Raw genomic sequence first — 26,166 nt, 5'->3', positions numbered from 1 at the left:
TGACTTTGGTTTAGCTACCTGACTTATTGTTCATATAAACCTATAGTTAAATGTAGGATATGACTGCACAGCTCAGCGCAGCGCTCCTACCAAACCAACTCCAAAACAAGATGCTGTATAGGTGTGTCATCAGGGTGCTCCACCCCGGCTAATTACTGCGGCAAGCAGCTGGGAAGGCAGGCTAAGGCAGGAGACCTGCAGCTTCCACAGCCCCAGCCCATAGTCCAGTGTCCCTGCAGGAACTGGAACAAGGAGTAGGCCAAGTGTTAGACCCCTCTCGCTTCAAAGACTTTAAGAAATAGCCTTCTGATGTCTATGTAGAACATACGGACGTAAAGATAAGATCTGCTTCTCTTTTATCCGAGGCACCTCTTTAAGTGAGATTCCGGTCCAGCTAGACACAGCGGTCCTTCTTGTTCACAGCCGCCTAAACTGCTCTTCTTCTGCAGAGCTACAAGGATGGCAACGTGATCAGAAGTTACAACAAGTTGGGTCTTACGTTGTTGTTGATTAATTACATCATTCAATAAATGCTAATTTGTTTCAATGGACCCTACTGTGACCTCACACCAGTAAGAATTACAAGAAAACTGCACTGAAGCCAGTAGAATTACACAGGTGTAAGCCAGTCTTAAACCAATGTAAATCTAATTTAAGTAAACAAATAACAGGCCCAATATATCATCTATCTGAACTTACTGAAATAGAAATCTATACCAAATATTATTTGGCGTAATCACCACAGGTCATACCCAGTGAACCTCATTCTGATTTTACTTATTCTTCCTCACATAAAACTTCTGCAATGTAAAGAAAGAAGGATTAAGCCAAACAATTCCATGAAATTATTAGCTTCCCGCCACAAACACAAATCAGACACGCGTAAGAATAAAAAGCCAGTTTGGCAAGATACCATAATGCCAAGTCAGGTCAGTCAGGTTATAATAATTAACACTCTTCCAAGTTTCAGTGTTATTTATTTGCATGTCAGTGTCACTCAGAACAATACAATATTCTTTCCTGCCTATGAAAACCTCTAAAAAAAAGAAAGAAAAACTTGCAGCCTGATCTGTACAAACAGAAATCCAATGTAACGACAAATAAAAATGATGGTTGAACTTGACAACCCCTGATGAAAACATCTTTAGAAATGAGAAGACTGATATATGTCCACTGATCAAGAAAAGCATAAATCAGCAGAGGCTGAATACCACTGAAGACATGATTTCTACATCTTATTTTGATTACATTTATCCAAACAGCAAAACTTCCCCCATCTCAGAGGCTTTATATTGCCTTGCCCCTGAAAATGCTCCCTTTTGAAACACGGAGTAGCGCTGTTCCCTAAGGATTACAAAGGCCCAACGTAAAATTCAGCAGGTTGAGCCTACTAGAAGGCTTCATTAAAAAATTAAATAATGTAATTATGTTTGGAAATTGCCTGATAGTGCAATAACTATGCAATATTATTCAAGAAGACTTGTTTCAAAAGCAAAGTCATGGAAGCAGTTCTGTTGACAATCTGAATCTGCCTCAACTTACTGTATTCAGAATATCTGTAGCTGAAAAATTCAGACCAAATATCCATAGGGTTTGTTACATACATTAAATTATTTACAATTTAAATTAATGTTTATAGGTATACATGTTAAGTAGGTAAAATGATAAACCCCATTAAAGATGTTGAAAGGCATAGCTAAAATTGTCATTCCTATGACAAACTTTAGAACATATATAAAGTAGCATAGTCTTATTTTTCACATAATAGTGGGCATTTATTTTGCTAACATTATTAATTAATATTTTGAAACAATATTGATCAAAAAGGATAATATTTAATCAATGATAAAAGTAAGTAGTACAGTAATATATTAGTTCTGTGTAGAAGACAGATTAAGGATGCTTTCGCATCAAATATCTCATAAGACTTCAGTGAAGTCATAATGTGTTGATACCGGACATTTTAAGGTACCTGCATGGTCAAGCTTTTTTAACAATGAAGTAGATGATCCTAAGTCTCTTCCCAATGTTGAAATAATGTTACCAAAACATTGGCAAATAGGGCATTGCAGGTATCTGTTATGGGGTAAGTGACCTTATAAAATTCAAAAATTAATATGAAAAATGAATGGGTTTAGGGAACAAAAGGGCATATTTTAGAGTTTTGTTGAGAAAGCTTTCTTTCCAAGATGGGATAGCTGATACCTGTAATTTTCCTTGTTTCTATCAAGGAAAAGAGATTGTGGAAATAATGAGAAACTGCTGGCAGTTTGGTATATTCAGAATGCTTATTGTGTTTAATAAGTAAAGGTTATTAAGCTTTCAACTTGTTTTTTGCTCCTGTGCAAGTACCATAATATTTCTATAAGAAGTTTAATAATTTGCGTATTTTTAAAGCAACAAAACTAATTGAGCAGCAGTGACCACCCTTTACTATCTAATGAACCGCATATATTAGACTCTAGCTAATATATGTGGCCCAAGAGCCACAAGACACATACCCTGAAAAACCAAGAGGATGGCAAGCTCTGGGAACAGCTTCCAGGTAAGAGGTAGTTGGTCCAGATCCTCAGAGATCCTAAAGGTCATCCTAGAGTCTTACCCGAGGATCTCCTTAGAGACCTGCTGCTTCTTCAGGTGATCTGTCAACAGTGGCCTCAGCATCCCTTCCTGGCTAGTAATCTCCCACAGATGAATATTAGAAACCATTATGAACTTGAAGACAGATGATGACAGATCACCAAGAAGTGATGTGACAGTATGGCTCCAACTTGGCTTGCGAGCTGCATGCAATTCATGAGCCACAGGTTGGCCTCCCAGTAATATGGCATTAGGCGTTCAACTGTCATAACTTACTGTGACTGTCAATGGCACATTGGCATCTGTCACCCGTGATGACACTGTTTGCATTTTCAAATCTACCATTAAAGTTGTAGAATTTAGGCCAGAATTTACCTCTTTTAACTGTACTCACCTACAAGTTAGTGACCTAGTCTAATGTAGTTGGGCTAGGCTCCCCCTAACGTCAATGGAGAAAGACACCAGAAAGTGATTCATCCCATCCTAAGATAAGTATCTGGAATGAATCACCTTTGTAGGTGCCTTCATCTCTCCAGAGGAAGCCTAGAAAAATAGCTTGGGCTAGGTGCTTAACTTATAGAAGTATAAAGTCAGGCTACATGAATATCATGAAATATGTTTTTTAAAAACAAAGTTCTATCAAGGTTTTCCTGCTAATACCGTTGTTACAACAGTAACAGCAAAGCAGATTTATCAAGCTGCCTACTTTGCATTTGTGTCGATGCTCCTGGCAAAATGGAATTCATCCTGTTCAGCTGCGTCTTTGGCACTACATGTCTTTGGCACTGGACTTCTAACAACACAGGGGGATCCTCTTAGCTTCAGGGACAGGAGCCTTTGTTTTTAGGAGAGAAAGCCCAAGCTCATTTTATAATGCACTGTGAGGTTTTGAGTGGCCACGGTGTGAGATATAGTTAGCTACTTCAAGGCGACAGATTCGTTATAATTCGTAATACCAGGTTCCAACTGTGAAAATGTGGCAAATAATAGTACTACCCACAGAAGTATGTCTACACGTGCACTGAAATATTTAGAAGACCAAGCCTTCAATCCTAATTTTAAAAAACTTCCCTTTCCTCCTTCCAGCTGGAACTACTTCCCACCGTGCCTCCCAGCTCTGAGTGTATCCAGCAGGACACGCTCCTCTCTTGGATGTGGCGTTCTGAAGAAGTGCTATTAAATAGGAGACACTTACAAAGAAGGTGTTAGTATTTATAGAAAACTAGGAACTAATTTGAAAATTCTACAGATGTAATTGTGTATATTGTATCATCTTGTGCTGATGGATAAAAATAGGAATGACAATATATAGGATGCCCTTCCCATTAGTCAAACTGGTAATGAGTAATGCATCCAAGTGAATGTCAGTAAAGCCTACCTACCACGCCATGCTTCAGAAACCCTCTCGGCACTCTTCTTTAAGAGAGAAGCCATAAAAGCATAAAGGTTTAATCTGCATGTATTTGAAATCACTATATTATTTGTGAGGCAAAGATTCAAATAAGGTATATTAGTCACCCCAAACAGGTGTCAGTAAAAACTATCTCCGCCTATATTCCACAGATAGTACCCTCTTCAGAAAAACAAGTATTTTAGAAAATTTGGGGAACATTAAGTTTTCTATTTGAGAAATCATAGAATCATAGAAACATTAAGGTTGGAAAAGACCTCTAAGATCATCGAGTCCAACCGTCAACCCAACACCACCATGCCCACTAAACCATGTCCCTAAGTGCCACATCTACACGTCTTTTAAATACCTCCAGGGATGGGGACTCCACCACTTCCCTGGGCAGCCTGTTCCAATGTTTCACCACTCTTTCAGTAAAGAAATTTTTCCTCACATCCAATCTGAACCTCCCCTGGCGCAACTTGAGGCCATTTCCTCTCGTCCTATCGCTAGTTACTTGGGAGAAGAGACCGACACCCACCTCGCTACAACCTCCTTTCAGGGAGTTGTAGAGAGCGATGAGGTCTCCCCTCAGCCTCCTTTTCTCCAGGCTAAACAACCCCCGTTCCCTCAGCCGCTCCTCATAAGACTTGTTCTCCAGACCCCTCACCAGCCTCGTTGCCCTTCTCTGGACACGCTCCAGCACCTCAACATCCTTCTTGTAGTGAGGGGCCCAAAACTGAACACAGTATTCAAGGTGCGGCCTCACCAGGGCCGAGTACAGGGGCACGATCACTTCCCTACTCCTGCTGGCCATGCTATTTCTGATACAGGCCAGGATGCCATTGGCCTTCTTGGCCGCCTGGGCACACTGCCGGCTCATGTTCAGCCGGCTGTCGACCAGCACCCCCAGGTCCTTTTCCGCCAGGCAGCTTTCCAGCCACTCTTCCCCAAGCCTGTAGCGCTGCATGGGGTTGTTGTGGCCGAAGTGCAGGACCTGGTACCAAAGTCCCAAATATATTAGTCAAAGACAAAAAAATTAAACTATAAGATACTAGGAGCCTTTGGAAAAGGATCTGAATAAACTCTCCTGGAAATCATAATGTAACATTTAAAGGTCATCACATCACATGGGTTTAACATCTTACTGCTTGCTGTTAGCTACAGAAGGAACTTCTGTCTTGCAGGAGCGTACCGAGAGCTTGAGTGATCAGCCTTCAATACTGTGCAATACTGTTGTGCCATGATTCTGTTTCCCCCTCCCGCATCTCAGGCCAGTACAGTTCTGGAACAACACTCTTTTTCAAGGATGCAGAAGAAGTATTTTTGTGCTGGGTTATTGGTGGTGTCTTGTGTTCTTTATTACAGTAGCTATCTGGAACTTTATGAGGTCTTAAGTATGAGAAGTAGTGCCAGAGCTGATGTACTGCAAAACAGTGATAAATGAGATGAAGTGGTGAAGATTTTTTACTATGTAAATGTATGGAGCTACATGAAGGAATCTTTTCTCTAATTTTGTGGGTCTTTATTTCTGATGTAAATACTATGCACCAACAAGGAAGGAGAAGCTTATGCAGAAAGTTGGATTTTAAGCAAAGATACAGTTGCAACAAAAACTAGTGATCTCCCTTAAAATAAAGGGCTCTTAAGTAGTAGTGCCATGACATTCTTGTGACACTAACCTTTAATCTCTTGTCCAAAGTAAGGAGGGTCTGGCGGTTCACTTGCTTTTTTAAATACAGACTTGGGAAAACCATATATTCTTGATTAAGAAGGAAAAAAAAATTACTAAGTAATCCCAGGGCTCCAAGGAGTTATTCACAAGCCTAATGTTAAGATATAATCTGCTGGTGATTACGTAACAATTTCCCCTCTCTGCCCATTCCAGAGTGGATATGAGATACTACAGCCTACATGCCCAGTCTTGAATTTTTAGTTCCAGGTGTAAGAGCTCATTGCAATATAACCCTCTAGAGAAAACAGAAAAAGCAGAGAGAAGGGACTAGTGTACATATCATTCTGGGAGAGGCAGGGCCTAATTCAGTGGCTAGGCAATAGAAAGTGGCGTGTTACCCCACTCAGGGATAGGCTCTATGTGGGAGTTGGCAGACACAATTAACAAGCCTGAAATAACAATTGCCTTGAGAGCCAGCAAGAAGTAAAAGGCAGGGGAGCGGCCCTCCAGTAGGAAAAGTAAAATAACTGCAACAATAGAAGGATAAATCTGATCTCGTACAAAACCACCGATAACCCATCTGAGCCCTGGACATGAAATCGACACACTAGTATTAAGGAACACAGACTACAGGAGACACTCTAAACAACAGGCTTGGAAAGCCCCATGGGACAAAATCAGTGCTAGGCTTTTCCATGGAATACCTGCCAGCTCCTGCTGCACACAATGGTCAGAAGGGGATTTAGTAAGTGTTAGAGTGAACATTTATGCCTATCAAGATGTGGAGGGGAAAAAAAAAAGTCCAAGCACGCTGTTATTCTGTCGGTTGCAAGTGTGGAAACATCTCTTTGAAGCACAGACGTGGTGGCTTACCATCTTTCCAAATCCTGGCTATACATAACTTTCTAATATATCTCAAAAAGACTGATATACCACAGTATACACAGCCAGATTTTGCAGGCTGATATCTAGGATAGTCCCAGACAGACAAATCATGCATGCAAAGCAAGTCTGACATGTCAGATTCACAGCATGGGCGATATTGTCTTGCTGTACATGCTCAGAGAAGTTGCACAGTAAGTACAAGTCTGGCATCAGACCTCTTGAACATGCGTGCTTTATCTGCCCATATGGATAAATCTGACTTCTCCCAATACATGGCATCCTGCGCATCCAGAAAGACACCTATGGCAACAGAAATACAGGGAAAGCCATGCCATGTATGCTCTTCTTATGAGAAATTGTATTGACCGTATAATAATATGACACACCCTGTATTTAAACAGGATATTCCATACTACATGGGATCCTCGGCACCTTCTGACATCTATTTTTGTTACCATGCCATGCTGCGATTACCCAGGAGAGTGCAGAGGTCAACATCAGCGTATGTACACGACGTTGGTGGACAGAAGACACAGTGTGATTACCTAATATTTAATTAGGTTACAACAATAACACTAACGCCCTTATCCTTGTCACATGAGCTCATCGACAAGGCAACATGATGTCCCTACTGAAGCTTTGGGACATAGTATCAGTAACCCCAGAGACGTGACAATTATTGAGTCACCAATATTGTTCCCCCCATACCACAGGGATTCTTCTAGGAAGTGTATTTATAATCACAGCAAAATTAAAGTTGGGCAAGATCCTTTGCAGGTCACTGGTTCAACCTCCTGCTCCAAACAGGGCTATCTTCAAAGCTAAACTAGGTTGCTCAAAGTCTTGTCCAGTCTAGTTGTATCTTCATGGATGGAAAGTCCACAGCCACTCTGGGAACGTGTTCCAGTACTTGACCACTCTCACTTTGAACTTTTGTTTTCTTATACACAGTTGGAATTTCTCTGGGTGCAACTTCTCACTTTTGTCTCTTGTCCTGTTGGTGCACATCTCAGAGAGAAGCCTTGTGCCACCTTCTCTATAATTCCCCCTGGCAAGGTGAACACTGTAATTAGATCCTGCTGGAGCCAAACCCACTTCCTCAGCTTCTCCTTGTACATCACGTGCTCCAGCCCCTACCACCTTAGCAGCCTCCGCTCAACTTGCTCTAGGCTGTTGCTGGAGGACCCAAAACTGGACAGTGGATATCCAATGTGACCTCACCAGTGCTGCACAGAGAGCACATACCTGCTGGGTGTATTGATAATGCACCTCTGTAGGTGTTGAACTCCCATGATGAACTTCTTTTGTCCACCAGGATGGCCAGGCCCTTTTGTGCTGGGCTACTCCCAGCTACTACTGGCTTGGGAGTTGTATGAGGATAGTCTATCCCACATGCAGGACTTTGCACTGGTCTCTGTTGACTATCACAAGGTTCTTGCTGGCCCGTTCCTGCAGCTTGCCAAGGCCACTCTGAATGGCAGCTGTGGCCTCCAGTATGTCAACTGATCTCCCCAGTCTGGCGTGGAGAGCAGCTGAAAACTTGCTGAGGGTGCATTCTGTCCTTCTCCCTGAGTCACTGATGAACATATCAAACAGGACTTGCTCCAGTATTGATCCCGGAACCTTCCCAACTGGGCATCAGACTTCAAACCAATGAGGTGCTACCCTTCAAGCCTGGTGGTACAGCCAGTTTTTCACACACATAGTCTGCCCACCCCATCCACATCTCCCCAGTTATAAGGTTACTGAGGGAAACCCTATCAAAAGCCCTAATAAAGTCAAGCTTAAATGGCATCCCCCGCTTTCCCCTTGCTCACTAATCCAGAAGTCAATGAGGCTGGGTCAGACATAAATGAACTTAAAGGCATAACATTTGCCTTTTTTCAGTCATCAGCAGTCTTCTAAACACCACAGCCTTTCAAATGTCATAGGGAGTGAGCACACAATAACACTGGCCAGCTCCCTCAATGCTTAAATGCACACCAGCTGGTCCAGTGGACTTGTATATGTGCAGTTTGATTCAGTGGACTTTAACTTGATCTACTGTGGGTAGTCTCCCTCTCCCCCAAACTCTGCTACTAGCCGTGGAAGCTTGGGAGATGGATTTTTTTTCCCAGTAAAGGCCAAGGTGAAGGAGGCCTTGAGTATGTCAGCCTTTTCCTTGACCTTTATCACTAAGCCAATCACCCAATCCTGCAGCAGGCCCACATTTTCCCTCGTCTTCCTTTTGCTGCTGATGTGCCTGTAGAAGCCCTTTTTGTTGCCCTTCACATTCTCTTTCAGTTGCAACTCCAGCCAAGCTTTGGCTTTCCAGATTCCACTCCTTTACTAAAATACCGACCATCCTCTGCATGAAGTGATGGAACTGCAGCCCAGCGTAGTTTGCTTACGAATCCTCTATCTGTTGAATACTTTCTAGAAATGCTATTTAGGGAAGGTGGTTGTTTTTCATCCGTATCTCATCTTCTGAAAGTTGCAAGCATATGCAGGTGCCTGTTCAAGCATTTATTTAGCTGGTACTGAGGAAAATGCCATTGTTCTAAATTATTCTGTCTTCCTTTGTTCTTTGTTGTTAGTTGGTTTGTTTCCAGTAACCTCAAATTCAGTGCAGAAGAAAAGGAAAAGTATACACACGTACACCTGATAGGAGAGAATCAAACGATTCATCACCTTCATCATGCAGATTTGACTGCTAATCCACCTCTCCAGGATTTTCTCTAATATTTTGTAATATATCAGTTCTGCCTAAGCAACTTCACATGATTATCATAAAAAAACCCAGCCCCTTAATGAAAGAGTTCCTTCCTATTATTCAGATCTGGACTTCCTGCCCCATCCTCCTCTAAAGCAAACTGAAAAAAAAAAAAAAAGACTAAGAGAAATTGGCCAAAGTTTTCTTAGTTGTAGTCAGCCCATAAATGATAAGTTCAAGGGTGTTTTTTTCTTTTTTAACTTTCCAGATCTAGAAAAGGGAGGTGTTTCTTGCTTTTCAAGCACTTGTATTTAGTCTAGAGTATCCCAAGACAGTTTTCTTGCACATGAAGATACCGCTTGTTCAACATGTTCTACACTTGGTCATTTCATTGGTTGTTTTTGATATGGAGTGATTGGTCTCTTCAGTCTTCCAAACTTTCACAATAACTAAGAAGTGTTTCTGAAACATTTTCTATTAAAGATATGGCTCTATACAATAGGAAGCTGTTTGAATTACAATATAGTCAGAATTGTACATATTCTGCATAGTCATGTATTACCTCTGTACTTCAGTAACATGGTTGATATTATGACAGCTCTACTTAAAGTGGCCAAAATTTGTCTTTAAAATTCCTCTTCTGGGTGTTTATAAGTTTATAATTTTTAATTGCTGAACTGTTGCATTTATTCTCTACTTTTGGGAAACTTCGAAGAGGTCTGAATATGATGAATGCATACTTCTGTTATTATAATGAAGTCCTCTGTTACAAGTGAGATGTGTTTTGTATTTAACAGTTGATTCATCCAATTGCTCAAAAAGCTGCACGCTTATTTGGATCGTCATTAAATCTGCTCTCTCTCATAAGGGTGTGGAATAGAATTAGGATCCAAATCAGGGCTCAGCTGATGAAAGACTGCCAAAGCACAGTGCCACTGCCCCTCTCCTGATTCTTTTTTTCCTTGCTGCAGCATAGGGAGGAAGGTCTGCTAGCCACAGACTTGTCTCTCAGGACCCCCTCCTGGTGACTAGGAAAAGCCTAGGGAAAGGAAAAGCCTTTCCTATGACTAGGAAAACCATAGGTGACAAAGGAGGAAAGGAGCAGGAACTGCTCCAGGAACTTTCCACATGTGGGCTAGGACCTGGCTGAGGCATGCCCTTCACACATGGGACTCTGAATCATTCTCCTTCTACACCTTCATGTCAGCTGGGATCCCAAGAAACTTTCAGGGACACTCTCGTGTCCCAGTTCCCCCCGGCACAGCAGCCGGGGCCTGTGCCATCCCAGCAATACCGAGCTTCTTCCTCCAGCTCTTTGTGTTTCTGCTGGGATATGTCCTCCCCCAAGGAGGGAAATGAGGTAGGGGTGGGAAGGACTTTCACTGCAATTAATGCAGCAAGATGTACCTCTTAAAGGTGATCTTTTAGGTTCTTTTCAGCTCCAAACACTACTCTCATATATATACAAGAATATTTCACTGAAAAGAATGGGGCATACCACGACTCTGTGAGACCCTTTTCTATCACAGATGGGTATATAGAGCCACTTACCCACGTGATATTGTCCAGCTACAGGAAAGGGATTCTGCATTTCTTTCATCACAGATACAGTCTTCACAGAGTCATCAAGACAGGAGCTGGTGCATGGGAGCAGCAGGCTACACGCAGGTACTCAAAGCAGTGACTGACTAGGGAATGCCAGGCCCTCCAGGCAGCGGGAGGACAGCACGGCAGGGCAGGCAGCTGGAGGGACAGTGGCACAAACGGGCATGGCAGGAAGGGGTTTTTACCCCCACCCCCCGACACTGAGGTACAGGGCAGGAAAGAATGATGGGCAGTTTTACCTTCTTGAAAGCCCAGTCTTGCTCTTTAGAGCTCACTTTTGTAAGGTGCCTCCACAGGCTCTGTGCTGCTCTCTGTACTGTTCCTGTCATCTTTACCCAAATCTTTGAATTATAGATTCAGTGATGGCACCTGGGGAGGGGGAGGACTGAGGAAGAACTCAAGAACGATGAAAAGACAGAGCAATGCAGACGAGAGGAGATACGGCAGTGGTGAAGTGGCTAAAACGCAAGCAACGCGTTCTCCAGCAATGGCTGGTGAGCCAAGGAACACAAAATCAACACGCTCCTCTCTCCGGTAGACCAGTGTTGAATTTAACCCTACAGCCACACCTGGGCAGCGCTCAGTGACAACGCTCTTTCCAACTTCTCCCTTTGTTGTAAGAGTGCTTCAGCTGGCATCAGTCAAATACCTTCTGAGGCCTCTAAACAGGGCCGAGGTACGGTATCTACTTCAATTGGCCAGGCCTCCATACGGTCTCATCTCCTTCTCCGGTTTCATTCCTTTCATGGATTTTGTCTCTTCACAGACTTCTCCACTGGTCTTGGGCCCATGGTTTCCCTCAGTCAGACTTCTTCAAAGCTGCACTTGAAAGAAAGCACTATTGTCCAAACTTACCATTTTAACGTAAGTTGGTAACATTCAGTGCTCCTAAAACCTCAGCTTCTGAAGGCGAAGATGATGAGATGTTAATCTCAGCTTTCATTAAGAACAAAAAGGTTTTGTTATTTCCCTTTGGGTTTTGGAGGAAAGCTTGAGAATATAAAAAATGAAAATTCCAGGCTCTAAACCAGATAACACACAACTTATTATTTCAAGACACTATTTTTAAAGACCAAGATTTCACTCGTCTCATGACTTTTGACCAAAGACTTGGCTGAGGATTTAAGTTTCCCCTCCATCACACAGGAGGGGACGGGAGGGAGACACCTCAGAGCAGAAACTGGGACCCCCAAAATGCCCAGTGTCTTCCAACACCCTGTCCTGACAAATGTGCCCCAATTCTCAACATTCCCGGAAGATCTATGGCAAAACCGCCATTTTCCCCTGGCTTCCGTGCCAATGCACACAGCGACTACAAAAAACAAGACCAGCAGCGGGTCTGAACCCTTCCAGTAACCAACCTGGGCAATGACAGGATGCGACTTCATTGAGCATTTCTCCTCTTTTTTTTAAAAAAACAGATTGCTTCAGGAAATTACCATAACCCTCCTCCACCCGGTCACCTCCGCCGCCTTACAGGGACGGCAGTCCCATCGAGAGGTGTCTGGGCAGTGGGCGCTCGCCACATGTCGTGCGTGCCCGCTGCGCGTGCCTTCGCACATCTCCGCCATCGAGCTCTCGCCCCAGGACTGCCAGGCGCGGGCACACACCGGGCACACGCAGGGGACCCCCGGGATCCCCCCGGGCAGGACGCCTACGGCCCCCATAGGCGTCGGGGGACCCCTGCCCCGGAGGCCGGGTGGGCGCAGCGCAGGGCGACCGGCGGAAGCCCGGCAGGCCTCGGCGGGGCGTCGGCGTCGACCCCGGGGCCTGCGCCGCCACCGCCCCCCGGCACCTATAGGGCCCATACCCCACCCCCAGCCCCGGGCGGCGGAAGTGTGTGTAGGGGGCAGTATAGGAATTTCCTGTGACGTCCCGGCCCGGACTCCATTAGGCTGCAGCTGGGCTGAGAGGAGACAAACCCAGCGGGCAGCGAGCGGAGCGGGCCGGGCGCCTAGGGCTGCCGGGCGGGGGCTCAGGGCAGCGGCGGCCGCCATCGCCAGAGGGAGCCCCGAGCGGGCGGCGGCGCTGCCTCCGGGACCCCCGGGGGGCACAGGGCCCCGCTCCGCCTCCCCTCACCTCCGCCGCCCCCCGCCTCCCCCTCCTCGCCCCCCCGGCTTCCCACCACGGCCGCTCTCGGCGAGGAAACTCTGGCCTCCGCTTCCTCCTCCTCCGACTCGGACACCGGCGGAGCCTCCCCGCCCCCGCGGAAGAAAGCCCGGGCCTCCCCGGCGGCGGCGGTGGAGGGAGCAGGAGAGCCCGGGGCTTCCGCGGGCAGAGCAGGCCTCACCTCGTCCCAGTCCCCCTCGCTCCCCGCCGGGCTCGCCCCCGCCGCCGCCCCGCTCAGAGGCAGCAGCAGCAGCAGCAGCGGCGTCGGCAGCGCCATGCAGGCCAACGGGGCAGGAGGGGGCCAGCAGCAGCAGCCGCCGCAGGGGCCGGCGGGCCCGGAGCTGGGCTGCCTGGGCGCCCAGAACGGCGAGGCCTCGGCGGGCACGGCCGCCGGCGACCAGCTGGCCCACGCCAACGGGCTGCTGCCCTCGGCCAACAGCGGCGGCGGCAGCCCCGGCGGCCTCAGCGTCAACAACGGGGTGCCCGCCGCCGGGGGCCCCGGCCCGGCCGCCGCGGAGCTCGGGAGCGGCGGCGGCGGCAGCGCCCTGAAGAAGAAGAAGCGGCTCTCGCAGTCCGACGAGGACGTGATCCGGCTGATCGGGCAGCACCTCCACGGCCTGGGCCTCAAGTAAGTGGCCGCGGCCGCGGAGGCGGGGGAGGCCGCGGTGGGCGAGGGGGAGCGGAGCCGGGGGGGGGGGCTCCTTCCCTCCCCGCGCTGGCCGGGACGCCCTGACCGAAGGGCCTCCGTGGGGCCGGGGGAGGCCCCATACACGCGCCCCGCCGTCCTCCTCTCCGTCCGCGGGGAGGGGGCGGCAGGGTCCGGCGCGGGGTCGCAGGAGGCCGGCGGTCCCCGCGGAGGATGGGCAGCCCGAAGCGGGGAGCTGGGGCGGGGGGAGAGGAAGGGACTTCTGGAGGGGGGGTTGGTGGCAAAATCTACCCTGTGGCAGCCTAGTAGTCCCCAAAGAGGAGAGACCAGTGCCTGGGTGCGAGGCAGAGCAGCGGGGCAGGCCCGCTCGCAAAAAAAATGAAGCCGGAGATGTGTTTTCCAAGCCTGTGCCGGTCAGCTCGGCGTCTGCGAAGGGACAGGCCGGGAGCTTCCTCTGCCAGGGATGGCAATATGGAAGTCGAGTTGCACACCGATAAGGGTAGATCAATACAAATGTGTTAGTGGGGGAGAAGTTATCTGGTAAACATAATGGAGCCCGCAGCTGGGGGGGGGGGGGGGGGGGCGGCTTTTTGCAGATGAGCTCCAAGATTTGGCTTGTCAGCTCGGAGGAAGCGAGCACAAACTAAACTGCTACTTAAATAGGCTGTTTGGTTTCACTCTGAAAACCTTCGTCCCTGTAAAATGATGAAGGCGTCTGCAGATTCGTGCTGGATGCATGTTTTTGCTAATAATCTTAGCTGTAGACTAGAAAAGAGTATGTTAGCTCTTTCTTAAAATCAGAATAGCGAAAATAATTTCCCAGTGGAGTAGGGGAAGTCTAAGAATTTAATCACAACATTCACTTTGTGAGTAAAGTTAAAGCCAAAACATCATAATTTTGGAAGGAGGCTAGAGAAGTCCTGTAAAGTCTTTATGTAGCTACCACAAAAGAAGTCTTCAAAACACTGTGGAATGGGCCAATTATAAAGAACTTAGCACATAAAATAAATTGCTTCTGACAGAAGAGGCAAGTTTACAGCAGCAGACAACTCGTGACTGTTCATAGATGACACCACAGTAAATAAGCTATTTTTAGTGTAAAAGGGGGAGGGCTACAGGTTCATTAGTTTGTTTATTTTATTTTAAGGAGCCAGTCTTTTAATACGTGATGAAGAAGAAAGTTAGGCCTGTTGCAGATGTAGTAGCTCTCCGTGTTCTTTTTTTTGGGGGGGAGGGAGGGGGCAGGGGATAGCAGCCAGTAGCTAACAGCTTTCTAGTCTGTATCTTCCTTCATGAAGTTTATCTTCTGTGCAGGGATGGCTGTTTGTGGTGGCTGGTAAGTCACATACTTCATGGTACTTCAGCGATGCTTTCAAGCTCATTGACAACTTGCTTTTCATATAGGTAGCTGTTTACATGTCTCAGGAAACTGAGATGGTCTTTTTGGACAAGCATCTGAATCTGGTCGTAGTATTCTTACTTTATTAAAGTAACTTTTAAATATGGTTAACTGTTATCATAGCAGGCGGTATATTTGTGAGGGTAAAACTGGTCGGGTTTTTTTACACTGTATCTCTCCTGCAGCCAGACTGTTGATCTTCTCATGCAAGAGTCAGGATGTCGTTTAGAACATCCTTCTGCTACCAAATTCCGCAATCATGTCATGGAAGGAGAATGGGATAAGGTAACGTAGGGCTTATAGGACTGTATTAACCACTGTTTAAATTTATAGTATCTGTGAGAGAATTCAAAATCCACCCTCCTTATATACTTTTTTTTTCTTATGCCAATTTCTGCAGGCTGAGAACGACCTGAATGAACTTAAGGCCTTAGTGCATTCTCCGCATGCAATTGTGGTAAGAGGCACACTTGAACTCTTTCAGAGCTGTATAGTTGGGCTAATTGTAGTGGTGTAATCTTTCACTGTGGAGTTGGTTGTCCATAGTTCTTGTTTTCTTTTTTGTTTACTTTAAGCAGCTTGCGTGCTATCTCAAACGTCATACTAATCTGAACTTTTTTATTCTTTAGAATGTGAGATAGGAAGTCCAAAAGTATTGAGGCTAATATTTGGTGTACTGAATGTTCAAACTCTATTAAACATACTTAAGTGATAAAATATAAATCCTGTAACAGTCCTAAAATAGGTCAGTTTCTGTAGAAACTGCCTATGTCGAATACTAATTTCAAACTTGAAATACTTCTCACAATCTCTGTGTTTATGGGAGTTAGGCTTTCTTGAGGGAATAGAAGTTTAGAAGTAAAATGCAGTAATACTAATGTGGAGTTGGCATTGTAATAGCACATTACAAGAATATAGAGGTTGCTATAGTCCATGAACAATACTGTTGCTTTTCCAGATGCTCTAAAGAGCAAATGCATTTGTATTGCTGTTTGGGATTTTATTTAGAGCTTTTTCTCTTTGGCTGGCTTTTTTTTAAAGATGAACCTAGAAATAAAAGGTTGGTAGATCCTGTGACTTGGCAATTACAATACGTGTTGTTATGATTTCAGTTACTTTGAGGAAAGTGGTTTGTTTTTTTCTATCTCGAGATGAAAATCATTACGTAGCTCTTCAAACAGCTTGTTCTGTTGTGCTTAAACGTTTTAACGAAGTGAAGTTAGAACAACTACGGTCACTTAGGAAGAAAACAGTAGCAAGGCTTTTTGAAGTGTCTGTGACTGTAAACAATGAAGAATCAGCTGATGGCTGCTTAGCTCCACTTCTAGCTGATTCATTTGTTGTCAAGACAATTTCCTGTCTGGTGGGGGAGGGAGAGAAAGAGAACAGGAAGTGAAGTAGGAAAAACAGATGTTTAACAAAACATCAGAGGGTACTTGAGAGAAGTTTACATTCTGTTCTATTAATTTGGTCAAAGCTTAGCACCTCTTAATTAGACTAGTAGTTCACTTTCTCTTTTCTCAAAGACTTGATATACATAAGACTGACTGTTCAAATAGTTTAGAATATTGCATGCAGCTTTCAGTAGTTTGTGGAGACTGAAAGTATGAAACCACTGTATGTGAATATGAATGGTCATTTGAAGCAGATTTTCTCATGTTTCAAACTTCCGAAGTTATTAAGTTTCTCTGTAGTATTAAAATGTTTTACATGTCTGGGAGTCAAGAAGTTTAACTGAGTATCAGCATTGTACTTTTTGGAGAACTTAATTTGAGGAAAAAGGGGATGTTTTCATTCTGTTGTTTTGGAGGGTTCTGAAAGCATGCTCTGCTTTAATGTTGATGTCTAACTGCTTGAATAAAACTTGGTGCAATAGAAATACTTAGTTTAGACTGAACTTTACCTGAACCAAATATTAACTATTTTCTTTTTAAAGTTGTTCTTCTTTATATAAACTTCATAAATTTAAAACAGGTAACTCTTAAATGTCTTACGTGTGTGTTAGTAAGACAATACTGATTTGCAAGGATAAGTTGAGCTCGTGTGTGCTCCATCGTGTGCGCACTGTCTCCACCTCCCTCCTAGCTTTTTTGTACATGGTTGAGATTATGGGTGGGTATTAGTATAGTCAGCACCTGGAGAACTAGTGAAACATCATTACAGGTAAGGAAGGATGCTTTATGCTCTGTAGGTAGTCCCGACCGCAACAAAGTCAGAGCTAATGAAGATGATAAATGTCTTGATTAGGGAAAGTCCAAACAAGATGCTGCTGCAGGTAACTCTTTAAAAACAGAAAATTAGATTTTGGGTTTCCTGACTTGTGACTCATACTGTATGACTAGATGTTTCAAAAATGTGTGCATACAAGAAGAATGGGTACCTAAAAGTTTAGATGACACAGAGTATTTAACAAAGCAGGGTGTGTGTTTGGTGGTTTGTTTTTGGTTTGTGGTTTGGTTTTTTTGGTTTGGTGGGGTTTTTTTTCCCCTTATAGTTACTATGACCTGGACAAAATAACCAGGCTATGTAGCTGCTTTTGAAATGTCTGGTCAGTGAAGGGGATATGTATGTATCTTGAAAATTCTACTCCTGTTTTAATTTCCTTATTTCTGCAAAGTGCTGTAAGTTCTACAGGTGAAAACACTAAACATGAAATGGCTGATCTCAATTTGTAAGCCTTTGATGCTGTGTGTTGATATGTTGAGGGTGGGGATGACAGTCTGCTATTTCTATTTGTGTCAACACAACTGAGTGCTATATAGGGTGTGATTAGTCACATTTACTTTTCCAGCATATATGATACAGCTGTCTTGAGAAAAACTGTAGGAAAACTTTATAGTTGATTCAAGCATGTTATTTTCCCTTGAGTAACACTTAGAAAATACCAGCTTCAAGCCAGCCCAAGGTTTTGCTTACTTTAGGGCTACCCGAGCATATTATGGCACCTATCTTGGATAACTAATTGAACCTAGGAAGAAATGTGGAGATTATTCCTCTATAGTCATCTAGAATATACTTTCAAATTGTCCTCTTTACTTTTTATTTTCATTTACTTAAATGGGGCTTTCCCCCAGTTCTGGAGGTATACAGCCCGCAGCAGGCAATACAACAAAAAAAGCGATTAATATCTTGTCATTTGAGCAAAGTGCTCCACCTGCCTGTATGGTGTCCCTCTTGCTACCAGCATTAAGGGCAGTTCGCTATTGGAATGAATTACTCTTTAAGTGACAGGATTTGGTATGGTTGAAGCCTTGTTAAATTCTATAGGTTGGAATATTTTCTGCCCTTTACTTATCAAATCTTACATTTAAGTTTTGGATGGCTTTAAGTGCTTTTATCAGTGTTTTACAAGACTGTCAAAGTAATAAAGAATACGAAGTAATTAAAATCATGGTCTTAGTTCTGCAGGCTATAAGCAGATAGCTACTGCATGGAGTTTATGTCTTGAAAGATCAGCTGATAATTTCAGCATGTCTTTTAGTTATCTTCATTTCAAAGAAGAGTTGTTTCAGCAGTGTTTACTTATTTATTTTGAACTCTTAGTACAGTAATAAAACTGCTGTGGAGCTTGTTAAGATATGCAGGTCAAAAATAACACCAAAACCTAATCCTAAAATTAGGTGGTTATGCATTTTACTCTTTAAACTTCTGAAGATTTGCTACTGTAACCAGTGATCAAAATGGCTCAATTTCTTGACTGTGGTAGGATGCTTGTCCTATTATTCTCACAGTTGTGCTGCTGAGGCTTTCACCTTTGGTTACTTAGTGCTGGTGAATCATGGTGCATGCAAAACTCGCAGAATCTTAAATTCTAGGAAGGGGCTTTCCTACTAACAATTAGGGCAATGAAAGAGTAAAGTACTAAACATTCATATTAATAATCGAAGGCTGTAGTTTGAAGAAAGCAAAATGCTAATAGCACATAGATTAAAACAAACAACCCCCCCTGTAAATCTATTAATTCTGTCTTAGTTTTACCCCAGGGTGATCAGAGGTTCAACTTACGCTTAAATAATAGCTTCTTGAAATAACAAAGTAATGCACTTTATCCTCATCCTCTCTACAGAGTTGAAAGACAGGATGGGGTAGTGATAACTAAACAAAACCACCCAGACTGCAGTGCCGAAACTATTGTATTGGACTCTTCCATGGGTCCTATAGGGTGAAGAATCTTTGTTATAAGCTAAGCGATGGTGGTGTCTGGTTAAATTGTTCAACAGTAAAGAGTGTAATGATGTTGAATTTCCATTGTAAACACTGAGATGATAAGAACAAATCCCAGGCACTTCTATTATGTTGTACATGGTATGATTTGGATTATGATAACTTTTATTTCCCTTCTTTGGAAGGCAGCTAAAGAATATGGAGAATGAGTAAGCTGTTCTTGTGGGTGCGTTGCGTCAGATTAGTTTTATACTTGTTCTGTTCTACTTAAATAGAAGGGTTTGTGCTTTTACTTTACAGTTGCCAATATTATAAACAGTTCTCTTTCCTTCTAGAAGAGGTTGTTTGGGCTCTAGAAGAGATGATGTACTCAAAATGGTCTTGTCTACCATGAGAAGGTGGTATTGGAAGTAACTAGCAGTACTATTAGTAGGGCATGTAATTAGTTAAGAGAAAATGAAGACAAAATTCAGTTGTTCAGTGAAATCTATTTGTCAGCAAAGTCAACAGTTGCACAAAAACAAGTAGTAGGAGGCTGTGAGTGTCCTGATATAAAAAATGACTTGAAATACGATGTCACTGGAGTGTGACTTTTGCCTTAAGGAGGCTGTATTCATGCCACTGTTTGAGTATGCTGTGGGGCAAGTTTTGGAGCAGTTATCAAAATAGCTTAGAAAATCAATTTAATTTCCCTATCAACACTTTACTCTAGTCCCTGCCTTTTGTTATAGGTAAGTTACAATTTAAACTTGCTTATCTTTTATTCTAATTCTCCATTATGTTAACAGTAGACTCCTACATGAAATGTACAGTACTGTGTTGTTCTGGAGGCTTTTATATTCCTAATATGCCAAAGTCACACATGGCACTGATGATTTTTTTTTGGAAATTATATTTCCTAACCCAAAACTGAAGTTATACCTCTTTGGATAACTTGGCACCAGCATTCTGCATGGTAGTGTTCCTGTAATGCTTCTGTGGAATTGCTGGGACTGGCATTACAAAAGCTGTTTTTTAGGGTTTTCTGCTCTTTTTACTTTTTCCTCTAAAGAAATGAAATTAACGTGCCAAGTCCTAAAAGTAGGGAGGGAGAAAGAGTAATTAGATACAGATATGGTTATCACACTTTAAGGGAAAGATTTAAATTTATTAAATATTGTATGCAGTGAATGGAGAAGAAAGATTTGGAGGGATTATAGTTTTGATTACAAACTGGAAATATCAGACTTTTTTTTTTTTATCTGGTGGTGACCATCAATGTGAGGTGACCAAGAGGAGTGACTACTACCTGAGCATCGCCATGCATCCTTGTGAGCATGTGCATAGCTGGGAGAGGAAGCTCTTATCCCTCCTGCTGTTAGCATATAAGCAAACAGCGTGAGGACTGCTGGAACCAGCTGCATGGAACCAAGCACTGAGGTTGTAAATAATTGGGATGTCTTTCTTCTGGTTTTCTATGTGTCAGAACACCAAAAAATGCCTGGAAAAACTGTACAGTGATGCTCTAACAATTCCAAATTCAAATAAACTAAAGAGCTGGATAGGGAATGTAATATGGGTTTGCCTGTCATGTACAGGACAAGAGAGTACTACGGACAAGTTTGAACATAAATCATCTTTACTATGTAATGTTTTATGCTTCACAAAGCTGTGTGGTAAGTTAATAGCACTGTATGTGGAAACTTCATTCTTTTGAAGAACTGAACATCTCTGGAAGCTAAAACTGCTTTATCTTTTAACTTTGGATTTTACATATAGTAAGCCTTAAATTTTCATGTAAGCTTTAACAGGACAGGAGCACCTTAAACTTCCCGATTATCCCTCTACTTGAGGAGGCTAGCAGTGTGTTTGAAACTGAGTAAACATTGACCAAATATGAGCATGAAAATAGTGAGGTCTCTGAGGTCTGACAAAGCAAAGGAAACTGGTGATTGAACTGATGGTGCGTATTCATTAGAAAAGCAAATGTGATTTGCTACACTTAATCTTCATTCTGTTTCTCACTGATATGTCTAAGAATGTACATTTTCCTCTTTAACCTGGTGAGTCTTGTGGACCAGAAATGGCTTTTCTCTCTGATAACTCCTAGCAGTAAAGATGATGTGCAAACACAGAATAGTTCGTTTCATCCAGAAACACCAATTTATTAGAAACACAGTTTGATTATTAGAAATTTGTAGGACTTCAGGTTTTTCAATATAATAAATGAATGCCTGATTTTCTTTTTTTGTCCAGACATTTGTTGTTAGAATAGCAGGCTTGATTGGTTTTTTTAAAAGAAAACAACTAAAAACTGTGCAAGGCTAAAAGAACACTATGAAATAGAAGTGATTACTTCTGCGAAGTGAAGTGATTCCTAAATATAGGAAACTATTTTTTTTCTGTAATCCTGAAAAATGATACAACACCCAAGGAAAACAACTTAACATGGAACTACAAAACAAAACCTCAGGCAGTGTCAATTTGTTATTGCTATACGTTATGCAGCTATGCAAACAATCTATGTCAGCTCCTATGTAAGCAGTATGAGAACTTGTTGAGTTGGCCTATTGTGTTCTGTGCTGTCATGCAGTCTTAAATATGTGATTAGCTGCTTTTGGGTGCTTTTCTTGATAGAATGTAAGATTGGGAAGCCTGTCTAATTCAGGGTTTGAAGAATGGTGACTGAAAAGGGAGTGAGTATGAAAATGAAACAAGTTGAAGGGGGGAATCTGAGAAATGAGGTAGGAAGGTACTTGGAGTCCCATAAGGCAGGAAGGAAATTCATGGATAACTTAATTACTGCAATGTTGTTGAAAACCCAGCAAAAAGAAATTGAGTAATGAAACATTACATATAGCTGTATTTCTGAAGGGCATAGTAGAATGGTTTCTACTGTTCTGTTTAGGCTCAAACGTTTTCTGAAACTTCAGTCAACCTTTTTCCCCTGACTGCTGCTTTCTGTCATGTCAGAGGATGAAGTTTTTGCTGCTGCAGCAGAAGTACCTGGAATACCTGGAGGATGGCAAGGTCCTGGAGGCACTTCAAGTTCTACGCTGTGAACTGACGCCTCTGAAATATAATACAGAACGCATTCATGTCCTCAGTGGGTAAGTGTTTGGACTTTGAGAGCTCTTTCGGTGGAATTTTCTAAGATTCTATAGCTTTTTATAGCTGACATTGTAAAAACTCAAACCGTATTAAAGCTACTATCCTGTTGATTAATAAGCTGTAGTGAGAGGTGCTAAAATGGTGAGTAAAGAAGACTATTCAGTAGACAATGTTCTGTTTCAGATGCTTGAAAATAACCTGATTATGATATACTTTTATAGTCCTAGAACCCAAATTAATACATACACATGTATGGTCATCTGATCTTGAAAATTATTAGCCTGTTATCATTTAATAAGTAGGTGAATATAGTCTGGTTTGTTCGTAGATGAAAATAAGACACTTCTACCTTCCCTAAAATCTGTTTTGTTTTTTTTTTCCATTGCCAATTTGTAGACATTTGTTCTGAAGATGATGTGTGTTTGTGTGGAATAGTTCCCTGCCTTTTTTCCTATCGGTCTCAAGCTTAAGTCACCTATTTCCAGTTCATTAAGAATGTTATAATATAGATCATGCTTAAAAGCAAAAAGAATGATTCCAGAAAGACTTGGTCTGTTGGTGTGTGTGCGCTTTTTTAAACAGGTATCTGATGTGTAGCCATGCAGAAGACTTGCGTGCAAAAGCAGAGTGGGAAGGGAAAGGAACAGCTTCCAGATCTAAACTTTTGGACAAACTCCAGAGTAAGATGTTCTAGTGTTTAGAATTTATTCCCACCTTTGTAAATCCAGTACATCTTACATAATGACGTATCCCAGGAAACTGACTTTAACTGCATTTGCTGGTGGTTGTTTTTGTATTTCTTGGTTAATGGGGGTGCCTTTACCCTTTGGTCTTCTGTATCTAACCTTTTGCTGTCTCTGATAAACTATTTGTAATAGGAGCTCTTATTTCTTAGCTCTGCTGCATGCAGTAGTAGTATAACTTGGTGATTAAATGTGCGGTTTGGGGCAGGGGGGAGGTGTTTTGTAAATGCCAGCTACACTAAGAGGTTGAAACTAAGTGTGGCCTGTAACCACTGGTGATACTAGTACTGGTTTATAGTGGTCTCGGACTTTGCTATGAATTATGGCTTCTCCTTTCTCTTTCTTGTGGCTGGTGGAATACTATGTATCAGAGTTGTAAAACCTATGGTATTCTTTATTTTGATAGTGTTACTAGAGAATTCCTTAAATGAACACACCTGATGTTGTTGTTTTACAATTTTACAGATTTTATTAAATACTAGGTTTTGAGTTAGCTTGTGTAAATGGTGCTTGTTGGCCAGGACAACATATACTATAACTACAAATGCCTTGCATACAGCTCTGCTTTCCAGAAGTTAATGCTTCTAATTCCAGAGGTATAGCTGTAAATTTGACAAGCTGTGTGCATTCTTTTCCTGTAGCTTTTAAGCTTTATTTACTAAGATCTCTTCCAAAAATGCTCAAATCAAAATATGCTCTTAGTTGTAACTTGGTTTTGATATATCGTTTTTTTGTTTTTCTTACTAACTCTTTTTAAAGCGTACCTACCCCCATCAGTGATGCTTCCTCCAAGGCGTTTACAGAACCTGCTACGTCAGGCTGTGGAACTACAACGGGACCGGTGCCTGTATCATAATACCAAACTAGATAGTAATCTAGATTCTGTCTCGCTGCTAATAGATCATGTTTGTAGTAGGTAAGAAACCCTTGCTACTTTTAAGATGGGCAACAATATCTCTTCTTGTCTTTTAAAATAATCTAGTTGTACCTACTGTTAAAAGGAACCCGAAAACTATTCTGAGTTGGTTTAACAGGAGTTGACTGGAAAAAGACAGTTCTTGTTAAATAGAGTAGTGGGAGAGGAGTAGAGAAGGTGCGTATAAGAAACTTTGGTAGCTGGATATGGGGTAATGGGGTCAGACTGAAGCTTTAAAATTTTAATCAGATGGGTATGAATAGAATATATTGCTATACTAATCCTTAGCTACTTGCTGCTTGTAATTTTGGACAGCCAGTCTGTTTATTCGTCAACATGTGATTGCTGTGTTTTTTCACTGAAGAATCACTAGCATGTTACTTATCCAGACTCTGTCTTCAAGCTTGCTGGAATGCAGAAGGCCTACTGAAGCATACTTCATGAAGTCAGCTTTCAGCTTCAACTTTTAATAGGAGACAGTGAGGTGCTTTTAGACACAAAGGTTAAAACAGAGTAGAAATGTGCAATAGACACTTCTGTTTTACATAATATATAGTATGAATGATATAAAGAACTATTTTTCTCAGATTTGTAAGGTAGTAAGAATTGAATGTCTCATACCTACGTATTAGCTCTTAAGACTATCTGGATAACTTTTTAACAAAACTGGTGCTGCTTCTGAATCTTCAAAATGCTATACTCGAGTAGACATGAAGCAGGAAGATGTTTGTTTGTAACAAATGGCTGACTTGAGTGGTTTTTCCTCGTCTGGCAGAACTTGGCCAAGGACCTAAAAACTGAGCGTAGCTTTTATGGAAAACTGCTGTGCGTGGTGTAATAAGGGAATGAGTGCTATGACACCTAGAAAATAAGGGCTGTATATGATACCCTTATATGTTTGTTCATGTAACAGGCCAGCTCTTGAGCTTACAGGGGAATTTTTTTCATGTTAAGGTTAGCTCATCTGAGGAAGTTAAGTACGGATGAACTTGCTTATAGAAGTTTTCTGAACTCAGCTGCTTTGACTTACATTCTTGGGTCACTTGGAATCTGTTTTTAAAGATGCAGACTTCCATAGTACTTCACTGTAGCTGTCTTAAGGTTTTAAAATTAATATCCTTGGCACTTCATGTATTCAAGTAACTTTTTCAGACTATTGCCTAGCTTGCAATTTTGCTACATCACATTGTTGCAGCAGTTTCGTGTGTGTGTGCGTGGACATCTGACTGTTCCCCATTTTAAGAGCTATTGGAAATAATCAGATACTGGAATTTTGGCTTTTGTACTTCAGAAGTGAGTCTTAAAATCAGACTAACGGAAAGAGATTTGATTTTAGTCTTTCTACAAGTCCATAAATAACACTGGATGTTCTGTAGGGGTTTGATGTGATTAATCAAACCCCAAAGAGCATTCAAGCCAGCTGTAAAGAGCATGGTTTACTGAAGTCAGACTAGTTAGAGCCGGATATAAAAGATACTATATGCAACAAATCTGTACTTGAATTTCACCCATCTGAATCTATTTGCTGACATAAGTTTGGCCATAGTGGGGTTGGGGTTTTTTGTGTGTGTGGGGTTTTTTTTGGTGTTTTTTTTTTTACCTAATGTGGTACTTCCTAAGCTTGCATATTTGGTATGTATACATGCATACATACTCATGATTACTTTAATTCCATAAAAAAACACTTCAAAATAAAGGCTTCCATTCTGTCCTCAACTCAACCTATTGTACCTACCTGTTGCAGGGGTCTGAGATCAGTATGTGGTGCGCTGTACATGCTGCCATGCTTGGGCATAATGAGGTGAGTTAAAGACAGTGGAAGCCAAATTTTGATTAAACTGACAGAAGTAACAGTAGTCTAATAGCTTAGACAATTTAAGTTCTGTACTACTTAAATGATAGAACACTGACAACTTTCCCTTGTTTTAGTTGGAACTAATCTGTTTTGGACTTCTGGCAATATTTTGATCAAGCATGCTTGAATTGCACTAATAGGTAAAATGTTTAACTAAAACTTAATCACTTCATAAGAGTGGGAGATAAAAGGGAGAAACCGCTGGGAGTGAAGGTGAGGGATTTCATCTTATTGTGCCCGAGATTTTGATAATACAGAATTGATGCTCTTGGGGGTGGTCATTTTTGGTTTTGAGAGCCTTCAGCCTACTTGGGTGGGGGTTTTTTGTTTGGTGTCATGTCCCCCCCGAATTCTTTTGTCTTGATTTCATGTAAATAAACTTTAGTCTGAGTTTACAAACAAACAGTGAAGCCCAAA

General features: G+C 42.4%; 1 protein-coding gene across 3 annotated transcripts in view; it reads left to right on the top strand.

The window, feature by feature from the left end:
- Positions 1-12,939: 12,939 nt before the first annotated feature.
- Positions 12,940-26,166, top strand: part of WDR26 (WD repeat domain 26) — a 33,057-nt gene continuing 19,830 nt past the window's right edge. Inside the window, exons 1-7 of one of the 3 annotated variants that reach the window (XM_076334650.1) lie at positions 13,135-13,564; positions 15,167-15,266; positions 15,382-15,438; positions 22,098-22,234; positions 22,818-22,915; positions 23,738-23,894; positions 25,639-25,695. In XM_076334650.1, coding sequence (XP_076190765.1) covers positions 13,212-13,564; positions 15,167-15,266; positions 15,382-15,438; positions 22,098-22,234; positions 22,818-22,915; positions 23,738-23,894; positions 25,639-25,695 — 959 coding nt within the window. In that variant the 5' untranslated portion in view covers positions 13,135-13,211. Of the gene's footprint in view, positions 13,565-15,166; positions 15,267-15,381; positions 15,439-22,097; positions 22,235-22,817; positions 22,916-23,737; positions 23,895-25,638; positions 25,696-26,166 lie in introns of all 3 variants that reach the window. The other 2 variants (XM_076334651.1, XM_076334649.1) reach the window with 2 other exon arrangements.

This window comes from Aptenodytes patagonicus, chromosome 3 (genome assembly GCF_965638725.1).
Source record: "Aptenodytes patagonicus chromosome 3, bAptPat1.pri.cur, whole genome shotgun sequence".
Lineage (NCBI taxonomy): Eukaryota > Metazoa > Chordata > Aves > Sphenisciformes > Spheniscidae > Aptenodytes > Aptenodytes patagonicus.
Note: the sequence above shows the minus strand (reverse complement) of the source record. Positions and strands in the feature narration are given on the sequence as shown.